The sequence below is a fragment of the Phalacrocorax aristotelis genome, chromosome 2 (genome assembly GCF_949628215.1).
Source record: "Phalacrocorax aristotelis chromosome 2, bGulAri2.1, whole genome shotgun sequence".
Taxonomy (NCBI): domain Eukaryota; kingdom Metazoa; phylum Chordata; class Aves; order Suliformes; family Phalacrocoracidae; genus Phalacrocorax; species Phalacrocorax aristotelis.
In genome coordinates, this window is record NC_134277.1 from 158889283 (window position 1) to 158916967 (window position 27685).

At 41.8% G+C, this 27685-nt stretch overlaps 1 protein-coding gene across 1 annotated transcript; it reads right to left on the minus strand.

Moving 5' to 3' along the window:
- Positions 1-5106: 5106 nt before the first annotated feature.
- On the minus strand, positions 5107-25597 carry OC90 (otoconin 90). Its single transcript, XM_075085811.1, has 14 exons — positions 25552-25597; positions 22233-22298; positions 21955-22014; positions 21511-21685; positions 17709-17821; positions 16180-16308; positions 14612-14653; positions 13715-13771; positions 11631-11681; positions 9469-9615; positions 9016-9111; positions 7088-7262; positions 5906-6012; positions 5107-5417 (listed from the first exon to the last, which is right to left on the minus strand). Exons 1-14 carry the CDS (start codon positions 25595-25597, stop codon positions 5107-5109), a joined length of 1575 nt encoding a protein of 524 aa, XP_074941912.1.
- Between the last annotated feature and the right edge of the window lie 2088 nt (positions 25598-27685).

The window sequence follows — 27685 nt, forward strand, 5'->3', positions numbered from 1 at the left end:
GCTGGCTGCCTTGAATCACCTCCCTGTCCTCCATGTGCCTTAGCACAGCTTCTAGGAGGATCTGTTCCATGATCTTCCCTGGCACAGAGGTGAGGCTGACAGGTTGGTAGTTCCCTGGCTCCTCCTTTCTACCCTTTTTAAAGATGGGCACAGTGTTTCCCTTCTGGTCCCCAGGGGCTTCATGTGACTGCCATGACTTTTCAAATATCATGGAGAGCGGCTTAGCAACTACATCAGCCAATTCCCTCAGGACTCTGGGATGTATCTCATCAGGTCCCATAGGCTTGTGCATATCACAGAATCACAGAATCACAGAATGGTGGGGGTTGGAAGGGACCTCTGGAGATCATCTCGTCCAACCCCTCTGCTTGAGCAGGCACACCCAGAGCAGGGGCACAGGAACGCATCCAGGGAGGGTTTGAATGTCTCCAGGGAAGGGACTCCACAGCCTCCCTGGGCAGCCTGTGCCCCTGCTCTGGCACCTGCACAGGGAAGGAGTTTTTCCTCATATTGAGGTGGAACTTCCTGTGTTCCAACTTGTGCCCATTGTCCCTTGTCCTGTCGTTGGGCACTATTGAAAAGAGCCCAGTCCCATCATCCCGACACCCACCCTTCAGATATTTATAGGTATTGGTGAAATCCCCCCTCAGTCTTCTTTTCTCCAGGCCGAACAAACCCAGGTCTCTCAGCCTTTCCTCATAAGGGAGATGCTCCAGTCCCCTGATCATCTTCGTAGGTCTCCTCTGGACTTGCTCAAGCAGTTCCACATCCTTCTTAAACTGGGGAGCCCAAAACTGGACACAGCACTCCAGATGTGGTCTCACTTTGGCAGAGTAGAGGGGGAGGATAACCTCTCTCGATCTGCTGGCCACACTCCTTTTAATGCATCCCAGGATACCATTGGCCTTCTTGGCCACAAAGGCACAGTGCTGGCTCATGGTCAGCTTGTTGTCCACCAGCACTCCCAGGTCCTTCTCAGCAGAGCTGCTTTCTAGTAGTTCAGCCCCCAGCCTGTACCGGTGCATGGGGTTGCTCCTCCCCCGGTGCAGGACCTTGCACTTGCTCTTGTTGAATTTCATGAGGTCCCCCTTGGCCCAGCTCTCCAGCCTGTCCAGGTCTCGCTGGATGGCAGCCCAGCCTTCTGGTGTATCAGCCACTCCTCCCAGCTTGGGATCATCAGCCAACTTGCTGAGGTTACACTCGGTCCCATCATCCAGGTCATTGCTGAATGTGTTGAACAGGGCTGGACCCAGCACAGACCCCTGGGGAACACCACTAGTGACAGGCCTCCAGCCAGACTCTGCTCCATTGATCATGACCCTCTGAGTTCTGTTGTTGAGCCAGTTCTCTGTCCACCTCACTGTCCTCTCATCCAACCCACACTTCCTTAGCTTGTCCGTGAGGATGCTGTGGGAGACAGTGTTGAATGCCTACTGAAGTCAAGATAGACAACATCCACTGCTCTCCCTTTGTCAACCCAGTCACAGCATCACAGAAGGCTATCAGGTTGGTCAAGCATGATCTTCCCTGGGTGAATCCATGTTGACTACTTCTGATATCCTTCTTGTCCTCTACATGCCTGGAGATGACCTCCAGGATGAACTGCTCCAGCACCTTTCCAGGGATGGAGGTGAGGCTGACTGGCCTAGAGCTTCCCAGGTCCTCCTTCTTGCCCATTTTGAAGTTTGGAGTGACACTGGCTACCATTCAGTCCTCGGGCACCTCTCCTGTCCTCCACAACCTTTCAAAGATGATGGAGAGTGGCTCAGCAAGAACATCTGCCAGCTCCCTCAGCACTCACAGGTGCAACCCATCGGGGGCCCATGGATTTGCGAGGATCAGCAGATTCACGCTGAGCAGGCTCACGCTGCCTCCAACCTTGACATCACCAATGAGATCACTTGCATTGGTGACCAACAGGTCCAGTATCGTATCCCCTCAGTTAGGGCTATCTATTATCTGGCTTAAGAAGTTATCCTCAATGCATTCGAGGAATCTCCTGGATTGCCTGCAGCTCACCGTGCTGCTTTTCCAGCAGATGTTGTGGTGGTTGAAGTCCCCCAGCAGGACAAGAGCCTGTGAACCTGTTGCCTCCGGTAGCTGGAGTAAGAAGGCTTCATCAATAGGATCTCATTGATCAGGTGACCACAAGGTTCTCTTTGTTGCCTCAGTCTCTGCTTCTTACACATGAGCTTTCAACCTGCTCGTGGCTATTCTTCAGAAACAGCTTTTCACACTCTATCCATTTCTTGACATAGAGGGCAACCCCTCCACCCGTCCTTCCTCACCTCTCCCTTCTGAACAGCCTGTGGCCATCGATAGCCTCACTCCAATCACAGGATTCATCCCACCAAGTTTCAGTAATAGCAACCAGGCTGTAGCTCTCTAGCAGCACGGTGGCTTCCAGCTCCTCCTGTGTGTTGCCCATGCTGTGTATGTTGGTGTAGAGGCACGTCAGCTGAGCTGTCGGCGGAGCACCCCTTAATTCCTTTGAGGTGTTTCACTGGCATTTCCTTGCTGGCTCCTCAGGAGCCCCTGGCTCATCTCTGTCAGACTTCAGGTATGCTCCAGTGTACTTAGCAAGCCTCAGAGCAACAGGCTGAGGGCACTTGCTGGCACCCCATCCCTCTAAGCTTGGAGTGTCAGCCCACGGCTTGTCACGGGTGAGCCTGGTATTATCCCTCTCTCCCTTCAAGTCTAGTTTAAAGCTCTGTCAATGAATCCCACTAGCTTGTGAGCAAAGACCTTCTTCCCCTTTGACAAACGTGAATCCCACCCGATGCCAGCAGGCCTGATGCTGTGTAGGCCATCCCGTTATCAAAGAATCCAAAATTCCGGTGGTGACACCAAAATGGAGCAACGTATTAATGAGTGGGTACGACTGGAAACCTCCCTGTATGCCAAGATCGGCCACTCTGCTGTGCATTGGGCTGGCTCCGGAGCAGCTCACCTCGGTGACTGACTATTAGTTTCAGGTACACCACCTTTAAATCTTTTGTTCTAAGAGAAGGTTAAAAAGCAAGGGAGATTTGGAATCTTTCAATAAAAATATTTTTAAATCATTATTCTGCGCTTTTTTTCCAGTTAATAGCAACAAACAAAAGTACGCCTTTGTTAAGAACCATGAAGCATTAAGTGTGAGCATTCTTAGAGACCTTTCTAATTCCAAGAGAAAGTAAGACAGGTACAAGTTGACCTTCAATTATTAATTTGTTTCTGGATGGTCAGGACCACACAGTCAAATGCATACCACTTGACTTGACATACCACTTGAAGTTGAACTTATGAAGAACAATATGCAAAGTAGGTAGAGTTTGACACCAGTGTTAACATTTTTTAATCCTACTGCAGGTCTGCAGGCTCAGAATTGTACAACTCAGAATCCAAGTGTCTCGGGTAATGTGGTAGCTGAGCTGTTGAATTCTTTCGTGCTTCATATCTGAAGATACCTCAACTGAGAAGTAAAACTACCTCGTTTTGATTCCTGGTTCTAGTTTCTGAGATGTCTGGGGAGTTATGCTGAGACGTTAGTGCAGAACTGAACCCAAACTCTGAACTCAAAGAGGGTGGGGTGGGGGGTTGTCAGTCTTTGTTTCTTTCGGTGCTCAGCACTGGGGAAGCTACCGGTGAGAGTGAGGTGCTGTTACTGCTTCCCAGAGCGTGAGATGTGGCTCTAGGGATCAAGGATGCAGTTGAAGAGAATATGACAGAGGAACACCAACATGACTCAACTGAATAAAAGACTGGGAATCACCAATCTAACCGTTAAAAGATCTCACAAGTGATGTAAACACAGAACAAAGTCACGGTCAACATGGCAGGTCAACAGATGAATGGTCAATCAAATGAAAATGATAGGACTGCTTTTAAGCAAGAAGTCAGACCTTCACTCATACAATTAAATGTGCTTACAGAGGAAGTACCTTATTAGTATGGTTTTGGTTTTGCAAATACATGCTCAGAGAAATTATGGAAATATGAGTAATCCCATTGAATAAGATGTTATGTGCTATTTTGGGCAGGTCACCTTCTGGGTTTAAGCTGTGTATTTGCACTGTTGTGTGCTGTACAACTGAAATTTAATCAGAAAGACATAAAGATTATGCCTTTGTGCACATCTTTCGTATCAAAGTAACAAGGTTCATAGTGATTTTGACCCTAGCTGGGGTTTTTTGTTGTTTAGCTTTGTAATTAGTAGCCAAGTTCTAGTAATTTTTTCTTGTGGCAATATTTTATGATCAAAGCATAGCCTAAAATAGCACCTTATCAAGTAAAAGATTGTACATATCCTTTTACTGCTGTTGTCTGATAACTGGTGAATCTTATGAATGGTGAATTTGGGAAAAAAGAAAAAAGGCAAACAAACTTGGGTTCAGTGAAAAGCAAAAAGCCTTATTCCCGCTTTACATTACATACTTCAGAATACATGAGTTTTAATTGATACCACGAAACAGAATCTTTAATTTTCTTCCCTTTAACATCCTGAAATCTCTCAAAACTGGAGATAACCGTGCCTAGAACCCAGCTTTGGGACAAGGAACGTGTCTTACTGTCAAGATCTGATTGAACAGCAGAAACTCTGTGGGTTGAAAATTGCAGTTAGATAGGAAGGGAAGAAGGAACTAATTTTCATGTAATTACCTTAGCTTTTCTTTTGGATGTTTCCTGCTAAGCTCAGTAAAAGAAGACTGTCTGCAAAAGGAGTTGGAATTAGTTGCAGATTGGTTTAATTAAAAGCCAAAAATACTTAGCCACCATCAGCAAGTTCCAGCCTGTACCAACTACACAGTTAACAAAAATCAGTCTTTCATCAGAACAGTTTTTGCATAGAAATCAAATTAAATTTTACAGAACACCGTCAAATAATTATTTATGGTAATATCTGACCTAAAAAGATGGTCCATAGTGCTGACTTCACTACAGTAAGGAGTTATACAGCACTACAGTAAGGAGTTATACAGCCTAACATTTAATGCCTAGTCTATGATTATGTCATTTGTGCTGCGAAGTACAGGGCAGCCTGTAGAGTGGTAAGAAAGAGTAAGGTACGCAATGGCCAACAGTGAAAGTCTCCGTGCCGTTTCTCAAGCACATGGTGGTGGTTGGTTATCTGCTTTCACGTTGCACAGTTCTGGAGTTTCCAACGGGATGGTGTATCTCTCTCTTTGCTCTTCTTAATACACTCCACAGTGGGCCTTCCTCCTCACTGCTCTCCTCGGAGCTGGAAATCCCGGTGCCTATTTCTGTGCCGATTGAAGGCCTTTCATGAGGGTCACTTTGGCATAAGACTTTCCCCTCTTGGCAGTCTTGCCTGTGTGGAAACTTAAGGCTTTCATTGAAGAAGGCAGAAGCCATGCACTCGGCTGCTGTCTTATCGCAAGCACATAGTAATTTCTCACACATGCTCCAACCAATACCTTAAAATGAAGTTTCAGAATTAATATTTTATAGCAGTTACCATTAATCAATGTGTAATTTGTCATGGGTGGATAAGCTTTTGAAAATAAAATTTTCAAATCGGCCTTGAATTTTAGTCTCCAAATTCACCTTTAACTGTCTAAATATAAGCCTGACACCAAGGTGCTGGACAGCTGAAGGTCCAACTGGCTTTAGTTGAGTTTGTGAATGTAACGACACCACCAGCTGGCTTCTGTCTCCAACCATAAAATATCTCAACGTAATTATCTCAGCCTGACCTGGTTACATCATACACGGTGGTGTAATAACCTTTATCTTATCTAGGAAAAAGGCTCAGTTTTATGGTAAGCATTGCTAACGTTTGGAAGCCAAATTTTTCTGTTTCCATACTCAGCTCTAGCAGCTCACAGGCATGGTGGCATTCAGTCCGTAACGCTTTGGTACACTGTCATCAGGGCGTGAAAAATTTCCTCTAACCCAAACTTACATTTTGGCTTATGATCAAAACATACAACTTCAGATCTTGAAGTTCTTTCTGCACGACATCCAAGTTTCTTAACTTGTTCCATACAACAGTGATGAGAGAAGCAGCACCTAAAATAAATAGTAGATGTAAATGAAAAATACTTACTCTTCGTGCATCACAGAGTATTTCCAATTATTTTACCTCTTTATTTTCAATGCCCATTAAAACTGAGAGATCCTGGTTTTCATCACAGAAAAGTCTTTTCCATAAAGAAGAAAACCACTCCAAATGGTTCCTACTCTCCTCCTATACTGGTTCTTACTTCCACTCCCTCCTTCCTCATACCTTTGGTATCATATGTTTAACAGTGTTGTAGTTTTTTAGGGGTTTTTTTGTTTAAATTTAGGACGTATAGTTACAATTGTAACTGTGACCTAATCCTCTGTGAGAAGTGTCTTTGAGTGTTCAAGTGTTGTTGGCTGAAAATCTGAAAACTGCGTCATGATAGCCAGAGACTTCACTAGCCTTCATGTACTCTAGTGATCATGCGTAGGCAGTCTTACTTGTGCGCAGGTGTGGGAAAACTGTGTGTGCTGTGTACTAAGGGCTATACGTAGACCTGATGTGGCCCCAACTCTTACGAACTTCCATACAGGGAAGAATTTTAGTTGCAAATGCAACACTCTTAAAGGAGATGTCTTTACTTTGGTTGAATTCTCAGCATTACTCCAGAAATCCTCCTCTTTGTCAGCCGTGTCGTAACAGCACACAGTCGAGCACAGCAGGTCTCTTGGCTGCAGCTCAGACAGTGCTTCACTCGAGCTGTACTCTCTTCTGAAGGACAGTGGAGCACAGCTGTATGTTAACTCTTTTTAAATCACTTTCCGAACTACCTCTTAGCCAAGTTTCACAGCAAACCATTTTCCTCATCTCTTTTGGTACACTCTTCCTTCTGCTCTGCTTACCTCCCATCGTTCTCCTTTCTTATTTTAAGTCCTCTCCAAAACATTGATGCAATAATAGAATGTGTCTTAGTGACATTTGAGTATTTCATGTTTTAAGTATTTAAGTGTATTTTTTTTCAAAATGTGGCCTGGCTATAGAAGCAATACAAGGCCCAACAAAAGGCATACGGTTCTTTGTTGGTCCATGGGCAGCCCAATAATACCCACAGTTAATGACAGATTATAGAAGAGCCCACACCTGTCCAGTGCATCAGTAGGATAACCTCTTCCTTCTTGGCCACAGTAGCAACCGTAAGATTCAAATTCCTGTGGGCATCGCTGAGTTAAACAGAACAGCATTTCTCCTAGCTGGGGCATCTCCCTCTTCACCGTTCCGTTTCCTCTCTCTTGCAGGAAGGTTAATCGCTCACATACTATAAAGCAAAAAATGTTATTTGACACACCATGTTTTCACTGGTGGGAGCTCTCTTGTGATGTAGAAGTATTTTCAGAGATATCAGAACTTTTTAAAGTCAACATTTTACTATTTCTAAATCATTGCTCCAGTCCATGAATACTCTTAGAATACTACGACAGCAGAAGTGCTGGGAAATATTTAAGGGGAAGAGAGAACCCTATGAAGATGTAAATTACAAGTCCAATTAGATTGCAATGAAAGTACTTTGCAGTCCTTTGTAATCCTTCATAGTTAAATTTTTCTTCTGCAATATTCAAACCTAGCTGAGTGTTCAGTAACTTCCATCTTGGCTAATTCAGAAAACAGAGTCCTAACCTCTTGTGCTTGCACAGTGATAGCCGAGCAGTGACTATGCTGTGCAATAGCTTTTTTTTTTTTTTCATTTGAAATACTTTCCACCTAGCATTAAAGGTCTACTAGGACTAAGATGTACACGATTCCTTCACCACTGTTACAGAGCAATCTTTCCCAAAGGAAAGAGGCTGGATTTTCATTTTGAAGAGGTTGTTTCCTGATATTACAGCCCAGGGAAGACCACCTTAGATTATCACATTTATGCTTTTTAACTGCGATTCGATTAGAGCTATGATGGTTCTGTCCCAAATGCAGGAGCTATCTGTCATAACGGTTACTGTGCTGCCGAGGTCTTGACACCTCCGTGTCCCAGCTCTAATGCCTCTGTGGCTTCACTACTCAGGAGGAGCTGATGTTGTGGGAATTATGTCTAAGATTTGAGAGTAGAGTGTGTTCCATGTCAGGAAAAATGATGTCAAGGTGGTCTCTTTTGGGACTTTACCAGGGAAAGGACTCGAAGGGGCTGATGGTTGGACTGGGGAAGAGAGAGGGCGGGCTTCTGTTCCCTGTGCATCCTCCTTGCTCCCATAAGTAATCCCATCTTCCCTTCTGCAGCTCTAGGCTGGCTCTTCCTGCTTTTCAGGGACAATCCTGGATTACTTCCCCCAGTAGGAAATTCTGACCATGTGCCTGCTTGGGTCTTTGCTCACTCACGTTCATCCACTAAGAACAAGCCCCAGGTCCGTACACTGGCATGCGCTCTCTAAAAACTGATATTTTACGATAAGATTTTCCAGTATGACAGAAGGCTGGGTGGTTCTTTATATCTGCCCTGTCCCAGCCCTGGGACTGCTTTCCGCATTGGGAAGCCTAACAAGATGGATGGGATGGTCTGTGAGTGTGGATTTACAGCAGTGACAGGTCTGAAACATCTTGGGAAATCCGTGAACTCTGAGGAGGAGTTGGAACAGACTCAGAAATGGCAAGAAAAAGGCTGAATCTGGCAAGACTTTAGCAAGAGGTCAGAGTGAGGAGCAGGGGAAATTCCTTTTATTGCTTCTGCTGCTTGTAAAATAAAGTAACTCAAAGACATGATTAAATTACTGCCTAAAAGCAAAAGCAAGGGGAAACGTTCACTGAGCTCATTTTAGATCATGTACCATATGAAAAATGTACTTACAACCTAGTCATAAATAGTTTTTGTAAGTGATAATGGTAGCACATTGGTGGAGGAAGTTAAACTGCTGGAAGCTTTTGCAGATGACTCCATCTCCTGTTCTTATAAATACCAATAGATACGTGCTTGTCTAACTGGTTTAGAATAACTAATTTTACATGTAACATACATCTACCTTTTAATGTAGAGGTAGCTGCATACTTCATTAGGTATAACTGGAAAAAACCACTTCAGTTACCTTTTCCAGCAGGTTCATTGGGTCCCCTGTCAGCCAGTACCAGTTCCAGAGCTGTTCCAGAGGAAGCCGTGCTCTGGCCACTTGCAGGGCTTGTCTCTGGAGATGACATATGCATAGATTAGACTTGCAAAGGTAGAATAAACTCTTCTTCCTCTAATGTGTCCAGAAGTGCATATTCTGAACCATAATCAGTTGCCAGTCTTCTAACATTTGTTTAATTCGTAGTTGGAAGACTGTTCATTAATGGTTAGTTAAGCTTTCCTGGTCAGTGATAGTGAACTGCTCTTCCCAGTGCAGTGTTGTGCACCCTGTATTCTATGTAACGTATCCAGATTTAGGCAGAAAATAGTGTTATTCCACATATCTATGAGAAATGCTGACTCCGCAGATATCTGTGGGCAGGAATCGGGGAGCGCTGTAAGTTAGAATAGGTGCAACACAGCTTTTACTTGCCTTTTTCCTTTGCCCTTGCAGATATGCCTGCAGGAATCTTCTCGGTGGGGACAGTTTTGACTTGCATGGGGTTTATATCTCCTGGGAAGGAGGCTGGGGAGGTGGTTATCTCTTCCACTGGGACCACAGCTTCCATAAATCTGTCCTCTTTTGAATGAGCAGAAAGAGGAAAGTGGAAGAAGACATGGAGCAATAAACATCAAGATTTTCATTTTAGATAGCAGGTCAGAGCAATACCCTCAGGCAGAACTCATGTGGACTGGTGGTTGTAGGGAAAAAAAAATCAAAATGAAGACTGGAAAAGCAAAGTACCCACGCTGGTCATTTCATTACATTTCTTGCTTTTCAGAAAACAAGATGCTGGTTAAATAAGACCAGTATAACTACTGATATATATATTTTTTTTTAGGATGAATAGAAACATAATTTTAAGGAGATTCTTTATCCTAAAAATTAAATGGACTATTTATTTTTAGCTTATCTGAAGATTTATCGTTAAGCAGGAATGTTTCGTTTAATTTGGGGATTATTTAACTTTTTTTTTCTCTTTTTTAACCTTTTTTATATAGGATAATTGTAAATGAAAATATTGTCATCAAATTGAAATCAAATGCTTTCATTTTTTCTAAATGTCAATATGAAGAACGTTGCATTTCACAAACAAAATACTTGGAAAATACTAGTGAACATATGTTTCAATATTTTTAAAGCCTTTCATTTTAAATTCCTTGGCTGAACTTATTTGGATTAAACTCAAATTCATTAAATTTGCCTCTCTGAATTTCTGGGTTTAGTTTGTGTTGGCAGTAACCTGTTAGAGGTTAAGAAAACAGATTAAAAAAGGAAAGTACTGCTAAAAAACACAAAGCAGCCCATGAAAAGTTGCAGAGATGGATCAATAGCAACACACTAGTTTTAATAACTCAGCAAGGTGCACATTTCATGCCACTTTGTTTGACAGTGGTGTGTTGAAATGAAAGTGATTCCCGCTAGATGTAGAAAATAAAATTGAAGTTTGGGAAATTCTGCACTTAGCTAAGCATAGATATTACAGATAATGTTCTGGGAGCCGTGCAGACCTGCAACGCAGCACACAGATCTGATACATTCAAGTTAAAGGAGAACATTTGTCCAGTGTTTAGTACAGCAATGCCATATTTCTGTATTGGGGTGGCTACTCTCCTGACGGTGGCTACTGTCCAGCAGTGTAATCAGACTTAAAAAAACTGACTCCTTTCTACTCGCCATATTGTGTTCCTCGACATTTTTATGGTGTGTTTCAGTCTGCCTGAGTGATCATTTCTACAAAAAAGTGGCCACTGAAAACTCCCAAGTCTACCAAGGTGCTCCACTTCTGGCTGTAGCTACTGGTGTGGCTGTGCTCCAAGCACTAACAACTGCAAAAGCTGAAGTAGGTTTTAGACTGGGAAAGAATTCTGTGAAATTCTGTATAATAAAGGAGGAGGCAAAATCAAAATTACCTCTTTCCAGCAGCAGATGATATGAATGTAATTTAAAGGACCAACCCTCATATCAGAAAACCTTATATGAAGAGGTTTTCACAAATACTTTCATGAGAAGTGCAAACGAGTGAGTGGAGGCAACGGACAGCGAATACTTCTCAGTCAGGTGCTATCGTTTGTGTATCTGCGATCTGACCCTTACCTAAATTCGGTTCTCTGGCAGCAGCCCTGTTGTCACCATGCATGGATTTTTAATTGCGATGCTTTTAGATGAAGTATTGCCATGTCAGCCAAAGGAAAAGGAAAGCTGAGAGTCACTGACCTTTTACTGAGGGATGGAGGGAGCAGGAGCTCTACCTCTGTGGTCCCTTGTGGTAACTACAAAAAGCAGAGGCATCGTGGCAGTGACCTACCTGTTCTGTTTCTGCAATGCATCTCTCGAGTAACTTCTACTGAAAACATCATAAAGCTTAACCAGACACCACAAGTAGCCTTGTTTTGTAAAGATAGTAATTAGGAGAAATGAAATGGTTTGCTCGGGGATGTGCAAGTCAGCAGAAGAACCAGGGGTATAATCCAGAAATCCTGAGCTGCAGATTTTTGCCTGTGACACCACAAAGCTTCATAAACCAAAATCTGTTTTTTCTCCTGGAGTCAGGAATAACTGATTCATCAACAATAGTATAATCAGACTCTTACCTCCAGCTTTGGAGGTCCCCAGGATCATCTTGCTGGGCTCAGAAGGAATCACTGTTGAAGACAAAACATAAACTCAGAAAACAAGTTGCCAGCAGAGTCTCTTATGAGACGTCAAGCTGCTGAGGAGAGCTTTTTCAGCAAAGCAGGAAGACTCAGGCATCTCATGTATAGAGATTTGCCCATTTTTCTGTGGTACATTGATCATTGTAGGCAAAGCGATACTGATAAAATAATCTCATTGCTGCATTCAGATAACGTGCTTCACACTAACAAAGAAGCAGCGTAAGTATGAATGAAGCGGCAAATTGAATATTAACATCTAATTTATTTATTTACCTGATAAACTTGTTTCATTTATCATCAGCTCCCTTTTGATAAATTATTAACATATAAACTATAAAAAAATAATCTCTGCATCTTCTTCTCTGTTGTTAGGATGTTGTGATGTGAGGAAGAATGTCTTTGCCCTTGAATAAGTTTCTGAGTAGAACTTATCTTTGGCTTAATACAGTTCTCACAGTTGTCAATGGTGAAGTTCCTATGGGCTAAAATGGGGATACAGCTAGTTAAATGGTAAATTTTCTTTAAATATCTCCCTCAAAATCTGACCAGATACGTTATTTGGGATACATTTTCAGATTTCTGAAATTCCTCATACAGGTTTTTACCCTTTGCCAACATTTTGAGCCTTAGGATGGACTATGCTTCTTTAGAGAGGACAAGTAATCATTTTGGGGGGAAGTAAAAGATTGCTACAGATGTACAAATACAGGTGCACTCACTCCTTCAGGAGTTCTCAGTTTTCTGTTACCAAGCCTCCCGAAGCAGCTAGAAAAACATGAACCTGGATCAGAGCTGTTGTTAGGCAAGAACATAAAATACCTGGTAAAAAACCCACCTTGATAATACAGGAGAGGTATTAGGAACAGCCAGAACACTGGCATAAAGAAAGAAAAAAAAAAAAAGAGAAGAAGAAGAGGAGAAACATTCCATATGTTTTTGAATTATTCCAGATTCACACATAGGGCAATTACTTGCTTCGAGAAACACAGAAGAGCACACTAGAAATTGAAACCAGGTTCTTAAGTTCTCAAAAAGTGCAACTTTCCACCTCTATCCACTCCCTAAAAATAACTCCTGAGTTTCTCCAAGTTGAGCAGTGGTTTGGTTGCACCCACCTGGCGCACGCTGCTTGTGCGCTTGGCAGATACGGGGTCTCTGTACGTGACAGTATGGCTTTGCTCGTGGTGGGACTGCGATACAAGAGTGCATCAGCTAAATGAGGCAATGGATGGTCTAAGACTGGTCTCCTCCTGTATTCCACTACTATAAGACACGGCCCTCACTTTTAGGTGTGCCCTCCCAGAGCCACCCAAGGCTTTGGATGACTCCTCTGTGGTGTTGTGCACACCACGCTGGTAGGAAAAGAATAGTTTTCTCATACTGCAGCAATGAGATTTTTGCAAGCATCCATTCTTGAATAAGATAGCTATTGACTGTAGCAGAAAAAATATGAAGATTGTCAGAAGAACCACTTGATCTTGTGGTTTAGGAACTCACCCAAGGGGCACCAGAGTGAGAAGGACTTCAGCCTGGATCTGTGTTGCAAGAAAATACACCACCAAACTGCTGGCTCGTTTTCAATAAACCAAGTTCAACTTTTCCTCATGCCACTGCCTGATCTTCTCTAATTAAATGTCTCTTTAAAGACAACAAATATGCAATTTGCTGTGGGTCCAGCGGTTGGCAGCCACACAGCACATCTCTGCCAAACAGCTCACCTGCTGCAACCTCTGTTCCCGGGGAAATAAAGGCCTGTTTGGATAAAAACAGTTTTTGTCGTAGAGTGCTCATTCTCAGCCCTTGGGAAACTTACTGTAAAGGCTGGTTAAGCGCATCACACGCACAAATTGAAAAATTGCACCTTCTCATTCAGTCTTGAATTTGATCACCGAAACATTATATCTGCTTTTATATCAGTCCTTTTAAAAGGGCAGAAAGCAAGCAAACAGCTTATTCTTGTATTTTATTTGTTCAGGTTTGGGGAGTTGAAAACAGTGCTTCTTGCACTGTAAGTTGCAAACCTTCTTCCATGGATGCAGTTGCAGCCTGTGTTTTGTCAGTCCCATGATGAAGGAATCCTGCAAAAATAAAAGCATTCTTACTCCAGAGGGTCACGGCTTAGGATGCTCATTAGACTGGCTCTTGGCACAACGTGATCAGAGTCATCCGAATGGAACTTATTTCTAAATATTATTACCATTGTGCTTTTTGTAGTGTTACTATATGATTTAAATAGAGCAAATACAAATCTAATTATTGATAATTATGGTAACAGTATTAAAATCTTGCCTCAGTGTTTTTTCACTGCTGATGCTAAATTCTACTCAGCAGCATAGAGTATAATTTTAAAAAATCCCTCAGTCTCTGCCATAAAGAGTTTCAACCTAAACAAGAGAAGTGGGCTGGCAATCAGCATTCTTTAAATTCCCATTTCAGCGGGTACTTAAATACATGGTCTGTAGTGAAGGTGTGCAGGTCAGAATTAAACATTTCAACAGAAAACATAAGTGTTAAAGTCCACACCCTTGGCTAGGAACCTTTTTGAAGCAAAGCCTTAAATGCACATGCAAATAGAATAGGATCCACCTGAAAACATTTTTGAAGTTGCTTTTAGTGTGTTTCTTCTTATATTATTTCTAAATGAGATTCAGGGTCCTCTTCTGAATTCCTTCTCAGGAAAATGATTCATTTGGCTGAAATTTTCCTGTGCACCTGTGTAAGCTTGCCTCAAAAATGGTGCTTTAGTGTATTAGGCTTTTTTCTCTTCCTTTCATATTCTGATATAGTGCTAAAACTTGTCTTTGCTTCTCAGAAAGGAATCCATAGCTTCCAAAATACTCACATTATTTTTTTTGTGATTATAAATTTATGTTGATTTAATATCCTCCATTCAAAGAATTACAGAGGTAAGGACATACCCTCCGTGTGAAGCGTTGCCATCTCTCTGTTGCCGGTGGTTTCTGAAAAGGAGAAAGCTCTCTCACAGACTACAGTGTGGGAAGGGAGCTTGCCACTGTTTAATCTGAATAGTACAACAAGTCAGGAATTCATTTAATTTATTCTTATTAAAGCAAAGGTTTTGGAAAATATATCCCCATCTAATTCACATTTTTCTCTGTAATAAAATATCTACCAAAATTCTTTCCCCAGAAATTTATGAGGCAGGATATTTTTTTCCCCGAAGCCTGGACTGGACAGAACAGCTACACAGAAAGGTAATAACATAAGTAAACACTAAATAAAAATGTTTCATTCAAAAGATTTTTTTTCCATTAAGAAATATAATCAGGAGCCCAGAATAAGTGGAGGTATTTGGTGACCTAGAGTTGAATCTATCTTTATCAGCAGTGGTAAAACCAGCATGATTTTTCTGTTAGCACCTAGCAATTTCCCCTTTATCTGCCCTGTGTTGGAGCTGCCATACTCTATGTGGAGCCATCTGACCCCAGTGAAGGATTACTGGCTTAGGCAAAACAATTCTCTGGCTGTGATGCAAACTTTTCTGTGGCATTTTCTTCTCCTTTGACCTATTCACGAGGGATGCACCCAGGGCATGATATAGATGTGGACACCTGTCCTTAGCACTGGGGTGTGTGAATATGAGCCAAAGGATTAGAAAAACTAACATTGCTTTTTCATGTCTGTCTCAGCTTGGGAGTTCAAAGGTCCTCCCCTGCCATGCTCTGATTGCAATCCATAGGAATTAAGTTTTTAATCCAGCCCTGTTCCCACAGGGTCAGTATTCAGCCTTACAAGGCTGTAATTTCAGCTAGAGAGCACAGATTAGTGTATGACAATGGAGATAAACGTCCCCTTCATCTTTAGAGACGATTTTTCCTTCCAAGATGGAAATGAAGTAACAGAGCAAAGTGAGTCTATTTTTGCCTTTCCAGCTAGTTTTACATGATTTAAGGGGAGACTTGAGATAACAATATTTTCCGTTTGGCATTCTTGCTAGTGACCTTCTCGCCACTAATCACCCTGAGTATCACCTATTCATTCAGGTTGGCAAGAGCCTCACAGGTTTAGCAGGAGCCTCCTGGAAAAAAAAATATAATCTTCATATCTAACTGTCTTCTCCCTGCTGCAGTTGTGTCTCTTGCCTCTTGTCCTTCTCCTGTGCACCTCCAGGAAGAGTCTGGCTCTGTCTTCTCTACGCACCCCACTAGGTATTGAGGACAGCAAAAAGATCTCCCCTGAGCCTTCTCCTCTTTCATCGTGTGCTCCAGCCCCCTCACCAGCTCAGTAACCTCTCCTGGACTTGCTCCAGGACAGCAATTAGTCCTTCTTCTCTCTTGGTATTCACCTGAGTAGCAGTAAATGGGAAGGACACATGAAATGGAGAATAGCACAGACTGCCACGTTTCGTGCAGTAAAGCACCCAGCTACTGCTTCATTCGTGTTGGGTCAAATCTGATGAGTCTGGCATCAAATCTGCCAGTCAAACCTGGCAGTCAGAGGCAGTCGGTCAGATCCTCATTATTACCTGTAACCAGAGATGGACAGAAGAAGACATCCAGCCCATTCAAGGAAGAGTTAATATGTGCATTCACAAAGCATTCAATGGCATCTTTGTCGCAGTTGCAGAGAAACTGTTCACAGGCATCCCCAGACTCTGGAAATAAAATAAAAATCCAAACAAGGTACTATTGAAATATCTTTTCTGTCTCCTGCCTTTTCTTCCCTGTAAGGTTTGTGTCTATATTTATTACCGCAAACCTATTTATATTGTGCTTCTTCACACTGAACACAGTCAAGTTTCGTACTCCAACACAGTTTGTTTTCAAAATGCCATCCAATGTCGCCGGGCACAGCTGGAAATAGACTTCCTGCCTGGGCCGGTTCATTCTGCGGAATAGTGAGGGCTACAGAGCAGTGCTTTGCTGCCTCTAGTTTTCCCATGGGAAACTTAACCCAGCTGATATTGAGTTTGACATTTTACAAACCTCATTAAAATATTCCTCCTAACTGCAAGAAGTCTTAGTCCACAAGCCAGGCCTTTGGGGTAAGATGTGTTTTGCTCCTTATAAAGGATAGGAAACAGTTTCCCAGGAAATACTATTTTCCCATTTCAAAACCTTCCACTCTTCAGGATTATAAAAACATTGACCTTTCAGAGCTGTCACACTTATGTTTCACATTTTCGATGGGGACTATTCTTTCTTTTTAATCCTTTTTTTTAGTTTGAACAAAATGTTTCCTGATTATGAAGTATGGAAACACCTAAAAAGCACTATTCATATTTAAATGCACTTGGACCTTTATAGATTAGCCTAAATAACAAAAACTGTTTTAATTTGAAACATGAAAAGGAAATTGGATCAGACTGTTGATTAAAAAATCTGTCAGAGTATTGGTTTGGGGATTCTGATACTCTTTGCTGGTATCCTCAAATCATGTTGTAGCATATAGCCTTTTCTCAGAGTCAATTCTTCCAGAAAAAAGATATTAAAATTGATTAGGCATTAAAGAGCCCCACTACACACTTGCCAGGACTGTATTATTATTGCATGGAGTAGCTCCTATTATAACGGCATGGTCTCTGCCCTCATTGGTGATACTGTTGTATCTAATGAGTGTATATGACCCTGCGAACAATTCGCAGGGAACAATAGTCCCTCAAAGTATATAAAAATCAGGCCTTGAAGCTTCAGAAGGGAGCTGTTTTTCAGGTCTTTCCCCAGCATCCACTGCATTTCTGATGTGTGGAGATATCTCAAGCAATGCTTAGTGGTCCTACAAAGTCAGGGGAACCTCAGCAAAAGGCTGCCTATTAGAGGAGACCTGGCAAGTTTCTAGTTATTGGACTTCAATTTTCCTGCCTAGTTGGGCTTTGATGCCTCTGTGTATTCCTATTTCCATTCACCCCTAAGCAGAACACTAAAGCCCTCAAAAATCCACACATGGAGGTGGTTTCTGCTTAATATATATATGACTTTTGGTAGGTAGACCAGAACGAACTTCTCTGTCATAGTGAGGCTCCAGTATTCTGCTCTTGTGATAGGTTAATCTTACCGCAGGTCAGGTTTTCAGTAGAGCAGCTGACATCTGCAGAAATCTTTGATGGTTCCCATGTGCACTCCATCTCCGTTGCTTCCTCATAGCATTTGCGGTGCTGGAAACAACAGCTTAGAAAACGAAATAACATGAAGTTCACAAAATTTGGTTTCAGTTCAAGATCAGACTGCAATGCTTTCGTGTCATTTACACAAGAATGTAAAAGATGCCAAAAGAGAAAAAGAGCTCCTCAGTGTGGTCCCTAGACACGAGGAAGGCTGAGCACTGCTTTTCCCTGAGTCAGTCTAGCCGGATAAGCACAGCTGGATGCAAATCTCAGTGGTAGACACAGGTCTGCACGCTGTGGGAGACCACACATTTCTCTCCTGCAGTACCTGAGTTCTTACAGCTCAGGTCTGGAGGTCTTGGCTCCAGTCCTGCCACAACCTTTCTCACTGCAGATTTGGAGAACTACACAGAACCTGGCACTCACGGAGTGTTAATGCCTCTGCAACGCCTTGTGAATCCCCGTGTCCCATTGAGACTATATAAATACATGCCATGCTATCCTCTGTTTCTTGTACTTTCTCTTCTGTGCAACAATCAGAATTAAAGTACACCATTTAGCCATGGGAAGGGGCCATGAAATAGTTCTCTCACATCGGAGTAAAGTACCTTTCTCCTACCACCACACAGCAAAAGGCAGTCAGAAACCTTGTGTTTTTCCTACACCCCTGCTGTCGTGCAAATCCCAAACGCCTGCATGACTGCTTTAAATGTGAATAGCAATGGAAAGTCAACTAAATCAACAGGCTCGTCATCAGTCCTCTCTTCCCTTCAGCTATTTTTGAACAGGCAGGACATCTACTTCTGTATTACAGCAACATCTCTGTGCATTGACATCAGCTACAAATGAGACACCAGTAAAACACTCAGTCATCATTTACCCACATAAGATTATTATATAAATTAAGGAAGGGCTTGATGTTAGATTTAGATTGAAATATCCTCATTTCAGAGAAATGGACTCAGAACATGTGTCTGTTATTGAACTGCCATTGGTCTTGACCACACCAAATACCAAGACAACATTAGCACTCAAAACCAGCATCTGCTGCCAGGAAGGATTTACTTGAGAGCACAATGTAAGGAGGTAACTTTAATTAAGCTCATGTGGGATTTTTCTTGAAGACACAGTGAACGTGAGCCCTTGCAGGATCCCTTCTAGGCTTCGCATTCACTTTCTCACTTCTTATATTTAGGAAGCATTTAATATTTGATCACTTACTATATTAATAAATAATTATTACAATATTTAATATGTCCTCACAATCAAGGAAGCTGTCCAAGCCCTAACTGTGATCAGATTTTGACTTGGTGAAAGACACCAGTGCTCAGGTTTGCCCAGGTTGCCAGCAGCGGGTCAGAGCTCATGTATAGCATTATCGCAGCTGATGAAGTTTCAAAGCCCAATCTCTTGCACTCCAGTGTCTCTGCTGCCTGTTAGTGGTTTTGCTCCCTGCTGTAACCTGGTCTAGGAGACTGCAGGAATGTATTGAGCAAAGGTGAGGGCAAATAGCATTCAGCAGAGGGGCCCTGATGATTCCTCCACACTACAAACACTACTGTGCCTTGCTTCAGAGGTGCTCCATAAACATATAGCTGATGAAATGTCTCAAGACCCGCTCCTGTCTCTGCCTGAGGCCTGGTGAGGTGTCAGCACCTGAAAGCTCCTCTAATTGCATAATTAGTCTAATACAAACTCCCTGCAGTGTGTGTTTGTTTAGAGCATCACGATTACTTCACCATTTAATGCAACAGTTAATTGGAAAATGTGACTTGCCTTCCCTTTGCAAGCAGAGGATTGTAAGACATGGATTGTCCTTTGGACATACTTCTCTTTCCCCGCGGACTATGGAGGTAGACTAGGCTCCTGATTTAGATATAACAGTTAGCCACTCTGGGAAGTGAGAAAAGGTTGGGTTTATGGGCACAAACATTTTCCAGTGCCTTAAAAACCTACAGTGAGACGTTCAGCCCTTTTTTATGGAACAGAAATGGCAGTGACAAATTCTGAGGTTTGCAAAACTAGTTTCTCAGAAATAAAGTTAGTGAAAATATTGCAACACTGTGGGAACACTGCTGGAGAAAGATATGCAGCAGCTGCCTGTTCAGAGGCTCTCTTGAACCAAGAGCACCTCTGTGTCAGTGGCAAAAGAATAATCAGTCTCCATTTACTGCAAGCTGCAGCAGGGTTGCCGTGCTGCTAAGGAAACTTCACTGCAGGGCTGCTAACCAGTTTGTAAACACAAAGTGACTATGGATGTTTCTCAGGAGAAAAGTGCTGATAGACCGTTCTGCTGTTTCTGTATTTATGCTACTCTGCATTAAAATGAAGCTGAGTGAAGCAAAAGCCCAGGTGCTCAGCTCTTCGCGTGTCAATCCACTGAACTGACTAGAGCTCTAGTTTCAGCATGTCATCACAATTGTTCAGAAAACCTTTCCTAAGAAACCCCATGGCTTTTTTCCAGTAGCAGGGTTAGATCTTCATTTTTCCAGCCATCTCATGCTAGAAAGTGGATGAATTAACTTCCATCTAGCTATAAGCATCAGCCCTTTCTGAGCCTTTACTGTCTTCACTCAGGGAATTAATACAATATACCATTACATTGTTGGAAAAATCTTTTTGTATTTAGACACGGATGGATATTGATTCTCTTTGAATTTCTTTTCGCATGTTCTGCTGGCATAAGTGAAGAACTATTTGATTGTCCTGGCCTGAGATTGTATTTTTTCTCACTAGCCCAGTCAGTATCCCCCAAAGCACAGAGCAGAGTTTGGATGGTTTTGTTCCTGGTACATGGTACTGGGCAGAGCCATTCAGCTACATTGTTATCTGTGCCTGGATGCTCCAGTGTCCTACAACCTCTGCAGGTACACAGATATTCAGGGCAAGATCTACTTAACCTCCTAACTGCCACTTGAAGTAATACTTAGATCTAACCCGATTCTGTTGATGCTTAAATCCCCCTCAGATGCCAACGTTTTCATTATAGTCCACTATGAGCTTACATTGCTGGTGTATTACACAGCTGTCAATACCAACAGTTTGGTAAGACTGTAAACCACTAACTTGCTCCGTTTATTGCTCTCTCACTCACTGTATTAACAAATCTTCCAGTTTTTGGCACCAATTTAAGTGTGAGACAGAATTGTCCAGTACAAAGAAATGAATGAGGTTTTGTTCACAAAGATCTGTTCAGAATTTAGAGACCTCTGGGTGAGATATGTCAAGGAGATGGGTATGGTGTTTATTTATCCTATTGCATTCGTGGTCACTCTTTGCAACCAGTTTAAACCAGCCGTGCCACCAGAGTTGCACTGGTGGAATTATATGCACATGTGAGTAACTCTGCTTTTATCTTAGGATGGGCGTATTTCTCCACATCTAAGTGTGGGGAAAGAAGAGAGACTCTGAGCTATGAGAAGAAAGAAGGAAGTGGATCATCACATGCTGTAGGTTATAACCACCTCAACTTCAACTGTTTCCAAGCCATCCTGTAAGGCAACCGCCACAGGGTGTTGGCCCAGCAAAATGATAGCGCTCACTAGCAGGTAGGAATAGCACAGGACAGGGCTGATAAAGCAGAGTTGGAGTTATCTTTTGGATGTCATATCAGATATTCAGGTTGCGAGTGATGAGTGGACTAAACAACTGTCCTTAAATCGTTTAGGCAAGTGTTATGGTTTGGGTCATCAGGGAATGAGGGCACTGACAGCCAGTCAGGGCAGAAGAGGACATCTCGTGGATAAGACTTACTCATCAGCTTCATCCACAGGGAGCCCTTCCATCTCAAACCGGCAAGAGCAACCATAGTCTTCAAAATCCCTGGGACAAAAACCGGTAATGCACTTCATTTTGTTCACAAAGTTGAACAGGGCAGGGAAGTTAGTGAAGATGGACTGTAACCAGGTGAAGTGAGAACCCAGGCAGTCTGGAAAGAGAACGGCCATAAAATGTGTGTTAAATGGAGGTGACCAGGTGTGGGTCACACATGGGTGACATTCGCGTGAATGCAGAGCCTAAACAAAGCAGTAAACGAGGGACATTGCACAACGCTTGACACTCAGCAATATTTAGTATTATAAAAGTCTTCGGGGAAATCTACACCCTCAAAAATCCCTCATCCTTTTCAGTATATATGAAAGTAAACTCCACTTGATTTCTATTCAGTGCTCAAGTACAACTGGAACACATACTTACCAAAAAACAATGCAACACTTTCCACATTTTGAAAGACTCCATTGAAGAACGTGGCATTGTCTAAATGAAAAAATAAACAAATCACCATTCTTTTTTAAAAAGTAAATTACAAGAGCTGTCCCCAGACTGCCCTGGTCTTGCTTCAGTTGTTAAACCATTCTGAGATAAGAGTTAGTAGCTATTTGCTAACAGCACACTTCCCTGCAATGCTTCTGGAGTACGAGCAGTTCCCCAATGCCATGCAATATTGTAGAAAGTGAAGCTTAAACCATTCTTACTCAAGATTCTTTCAGGTGTGTTAAGAAGCTCTGGCAGGAATGCTGGCGGCTCCAGGTCTTGGCCACCTGCCTCAGCAAATAAATTTGAGAACAAAAAGTTTTTAAAATAAAAAAAGCCCCCAGCAAACCAACAACATATACTTCATTATGACACATACACTGCAGGCATTTTGCATACCTTCCTACACTAGCAAGCTGATTTATCAAAACCATGAAACACTTGATCAGCTCCATTCACCTCCAGGAAAGCCAGAATCATGCTGGTAAGTCATGTTGAATTCAGCTTAAAAATCAGTCCTCTGTTAAACTGGGGTATCACTAGTGAGGATATGCTAACCCTTGTACTCCTGTGCTCTTTGGAGCAGTGGTACTTACTGGGATGAATCAGTGGAACTGTATAAAATAGTTTTAGTTGCTGAACTACCTTCACTGTCCCAGATGTTTCTACTCTGTAACCCTGTGCTCTTCATGTATTTGAAGTCAAGAGGTTTGGGTTTTCTGAGTCCTTCTTGCCTATCACCTTATTGCCTCTCTTCTTATCACTATTTCTTTAAGTTAATTATCTCTTTTTCCTCTTGAAGATGCTGTGATATTTTTTCCACACTTCTGTTTTTTCCTGTTTGCCGTGTCCCAAATTAGGGTGAAATCTAATACTTGTTCTCTCCCTTCCCATTTTTTAACTTGTTCTTGTCTTCTGCATGATTTTAGGAGAGGACGTGTTACTTTGGATTTATTTAAACTTGACCTTTTTTTTTTTTAAAGATAATAAGTCAAGGGTATTTATTGGCTCAAGGATCTAAAAACTGAAGAAAAAAAGTAATGTTAAATTCATGGCATAGCTTATATTTCAGAATAACTGGCATTTGGAAAGCTGTCCACTTCCTCTGCAAAAGATTCTGGGAAAGAACTGACAGCTTGCTAAATTGTTGCATTTTCCTTCAATAAACATAGGTGTAAGAGAGTAAAGTGGAGTAGTGGGGTTTTAGATATATGGCTTAACTCTATGTTTAGCAAAGGATTAGGAAAAAATGGGACTTCTTTTAGATTGTGTATAAGGGCCTTCTCAGGATGTCTACAATTTCTGTGAGGTGAACAAGATACCCATGGTAACAGTCGTATGCCTCCAGCATGGGCTGCTTTCCACAAACGAGGCCTCCCAATAAAGGCTGGTGTTCTCACAGAACTGGAACAAGTCTGTTGGAAGCTTGATGGCCACGAAGAATTCAGATTCAAGCAAAATAATGGTGTGCCTTGCAAAATAAATAGCATTGAATACACATTTGTACACATGCTTGATAGAGAAAAACTGCCCCTTATTTTCTGGCTTAAAGCCTGTATTTCCTCTGCAATTACAAGCATCCCTCCCCCAGGCCATATTCTATCAAATGCATTTAGAGCCAAGTTTTGATACAGTGCATAACACCATGGCTCAAACTCAGTGTCTGTTGATGAATAGCTATTGATCATTTAGTCCTTTCAGAAAAATTTTGGAAAGCATGAAAATCCCATTGAGCTTAAAAGAGACAGAGGAGAGAATTGATAAAGCCATGTTACAGAACTGCCGGAAGCTGCAGTTGCTCCAGCATCCTTCACTTGCCTTTAGTTCTTCTCAGCAAACTTCATTTGCACACAACCGATTAACACATAAATGTTTGAAGGTCCCCTGGAGAAAACTCCCTATGACAAGGTCAGCAGCTTGCTAAACCTTTGGCTCTTCTAATCCTTTCATTATGAAGAACGATATTTCTAATTGTCACTAAGTCAAGATCAATGAACCAAGATTTGCTAACAAAATTGCTTACTTTTTTTTAAATTGTGGGGGAGGGACAAAGTGAAAATACTCTCTACATTAATTATTCTCTTTTCTTCTTTTGCTGTCATGTCTCTTGGGCTGTTGGTCCTATGTCGTTCCCTGTATAGCCAGTGAAAGATTGCACTACAAAAATCAGTCCTTTAAACCTCAGAAGACCCCAGGGAGCTCAGCTCCTCCCGCCTTTCTCTAAAACCTGCTAACTGCCTTGGCACATGTCCTGAGGATTCTGGTATGATACATCAGCTCTTGGGCTTTCCAGTTGTATACATTATCCAAAAAGTTTCTTTCAGCAGTCAGATACATGTAAAAATGTGTCTGTGGTGTTGTTACTCTGACAATGTTTTTCTGTAGTATTATCTGGAAAAAAAACCATCAAAAACACATCAGTGCTCCTCCAGCTGTTTTTTGCAATCGTGGCTAATTAAGATGTCACCATACAGGGCATAGCATGGGACACCTGCAGCCCAGCCTTTTCGAGGTTTGGGGGAAATATCTTTCAAACGTTATGTCAGAAAATTTTTCTGAGTGCCCAGATATTTCTGAGTGCATCAGATATTATCAATATGTATAGTGCCCTTTACATCTGGGGACTAAGTACCCCTTTATTTTTTTATGAATAAACGATGTAGGTGTTTTGGCATTCTCTGTCACTGCAGTGGGAAACGCTAATGTTCTTACTGATTTCTATTCCTATAGTAGGAGTCTTAAGGTTCAGCTTCATCAAAATATTTTAGCCCATGCGTTTTCTGTTAGACCTGTTTCTTTACTGACTTCTAATGCACACAGCCCCTTAGAAGAGAAGCAACTGGTGAACTTGAAGTAGGTGAGTGCAGACTTTTGTCTGTGCCAAGGTGCTGAGCTTTCTTTTCCCTTTAGAAATAACCCCACGGAATGTCCAGAAATGGTGTGTTAAACCTTCTAAGATCCCTTCTCTTTACCTGCACACTGATAACTCTTAATGACACTCCTACACAGTGCAGGGACTGCAGAAATTTTAAATGTTTGCCCATCCCTGTCGCTGGGAAGCTCATTCGCCCATGACAATAAAATCTAAAGAGTTATATGAAGAAAAAAGACCTATTCATAGTAAAATTTGAAGGAGGAGCTTTAGCCGAACATGAGTTATATTTCAGGATGCACTGAATGGTTTGGAGAATTTAGACAATACACATGTTTTTAATGAGTAGAATCTCTTTATATGTAACTAGTACATTTTTTTGAATCTAAAGGACTTAAATAATGACCAAATGCCTACAGAAGGGAAGTTGCAATTTTCTGGTTATATTTTTAAGCCCGCTAACTGTTTCTTGCTTCGTTACAAGTCCTGAGAAAAATATGTTATGTAAGTACTCCATAGATAAACTTATTTAAGTGCATTTGAATGTTGAACAACTAAGTTAGAGGGGACAGAAGGTGTCCTTCTACAGGACTGTTTCCAAATGCACATACTTAAAATAGTATTTAGGCATAAATGTCAAATAATCATAAAAATACATTGCCACTTACCACTGTACAACACCATTGACATAGACACCAGCAGAATTACAATCATTTTTCGTTTAATCCAAAGACAAGAAAAAGTCGCACAGCAGACTGGTACGCCTGGTGAGTTAAGTAAAATATTAGGCAGAATGTTAGCTCCTGAATCTGGGAGTGGGAAGACATCAGCTTAGGAAATCATTCTTTTGTAGCCTGGACATTTTTCTGTTTGATGTAATTCAGTTTTTACCCTTATCATGGTAAATGCACATATTGCACCAACGATGAGCCTTAGGTATCGTTCAAATTTCACCAATGTCCTCTATAAACCTGACTAACAATGTATACTTTCGTGTTGCTTTAGGTGAGTCAACAGACTCTGCTGAAGTGCTGTAGACAGAGAAAGTCCATTTAGCAATAAAATGATGCACTTGAGGTTTCTTTTGTTTTGCAAACAGTTTTCACATCTTACTTGATCTAACAGGATGTTTAAACAATTCTTCATGTTATGTTTCAATGCAGATATTGTAAAACACTGTGTAAATGAAGAGACATTCTGGGATTACTTCTATTGAACCCAGGTACCTGCAATCCATTATATTAGTTTCCTTCACATCACAAAAATCTCTCCCACTTCGTAGTCAAACATTTACTCTAATCTGTGTTGAGACTGACCTAACGTATCATATATTTTCCTAATGATAAACACTAAGTTCTTTAGAGCTCTTCAGGTTCTGGGTGTTCTTGTCCTTACAGAAATGTGTATAAAGAATTATTCTGAAGATAAAAGCCTTGCATTAATAATCATTAAATGACAGGCAATAGGTTGCTTGGAACTACAGTCATAGTTTACTCTAAACTTAGAATGATTTTCTAAGTCAGGCATGGGGACTTTTAAAGCTAGAAAAATGAACATTTATTTATCAGTATCTATCTACTGTTGATTACCTGCTCCCCCAAGGTCTGATATTGCATTCATTTCAACTAAAAAAATCTTGTAATATTTCACCAGGAAGTGAGGTTATAAATCTAACAGCTCTAAATATCTATAGTCTACTCTCCCAAATCTCTTACCTATGCTTCTGTCTGCAACTACACAGTCCCAAATAACTTATTCTACAATGTTTTCTTCCCATAGTATAGAGTACATCTAGAAAGGCTTACCTTGAGGGATATTATTCGAAAGCAGTTGGATGGAGGACAAATGGATTTCAACGAAGTCAGTGCTAAGTTATTTATACCCACTTGGATATATACCTCACCCATGTGATCACTCCCTTTATCAAACCCACTTCAACATTTATTAATTAATTCTTCCCTGAGATTCCTTGGAGTCATTATGCCCATGGTGTATCTTAGTAATATGGCTCCAGCCATGTAAAGGATCTATACTGAGAAGTCTGTTCTGCAGGTGCATTCATCGTATAGTAACTTTCCCTAATACTCTTGGCTATAATTAAATAACAATCATCTCATTGTTATTAATCACTCACAAAATCTCTGGGGCATGTGAATATGGCTTTAATAGCTTAGCAAGAGGTAGTGTTCAGTGATGAAAGATGAGTGAAAATTTATACAGCTTTAAACACTGGCATTTTGCAGGGTTGAGAAGTCTGCTCTTGTCTTTCCACGGTGGCTCTGCTCCAAAGCTGAGTGAAATCCAGGGGAAGGTTGGGTCAATGAGCTTTGGGAAGGCTCCTCCTCGTTCGGAAGGTGTGCTTTCTGCCAGGGTCAGATGCAGCTACCCTTCAAAGATGCCATCAACAAAGGCAAACTGTCCACTGAGTTTTAGCATGGAAAAGTGCGAAGCCCAACAAATTGGGAACTGTAAAAATACTTACGTGAGCAAAAGGCTTGGCTCCTCCAAGGCCCAGTGAACTACACTGTCCACAGAAAGGCCCTTGGCACTGTGTCCCCATAAGAACCTGATAGAGAAGCTGTTGATTTATGGGCTGGATGAGCCCAGTGAGGTGGGTTGAAAACTGGCTGAACAGCAGAGCCCTGAGGGTGGTGGTCAGTGGTGCAAAGCCTAGTTGGAGGCCAGTGACTAACGGTGTACACCAGCAGTCAGTGCTGGGTCCAGTCTTGCTTAACATTTTCATTAATGATCTGGATGCTGGGGCACAGTGTGCCATCAGCAAGTTTGCAGATGACACCAAAC

Bases quoted from the DNA above. Each gene is read 5' to 3' on its own strand.
- OC90 (XM_075085811.1), bottom strand. From the start codon at position 25,597: ATGATTGTAATTCTGCTGGTGTCTATGTCAATGGTGTTGTACAGTG. The intron at 22,299-25,551 runs GTAAGTGGCAAT...TTGCTGAGGCAG, and splicing joins GTCAATGGTGTTGTACAGTG to GTGGCCAAGACCTGGAGCCG. The intron at 21,686-21,954 runs GTAAGTATGTGT...TTCTCTTTCCAG, and splicing joins AAGTGTTGCATTGTTTTTTG to ACTGCCTGGGTTCTCACTTC.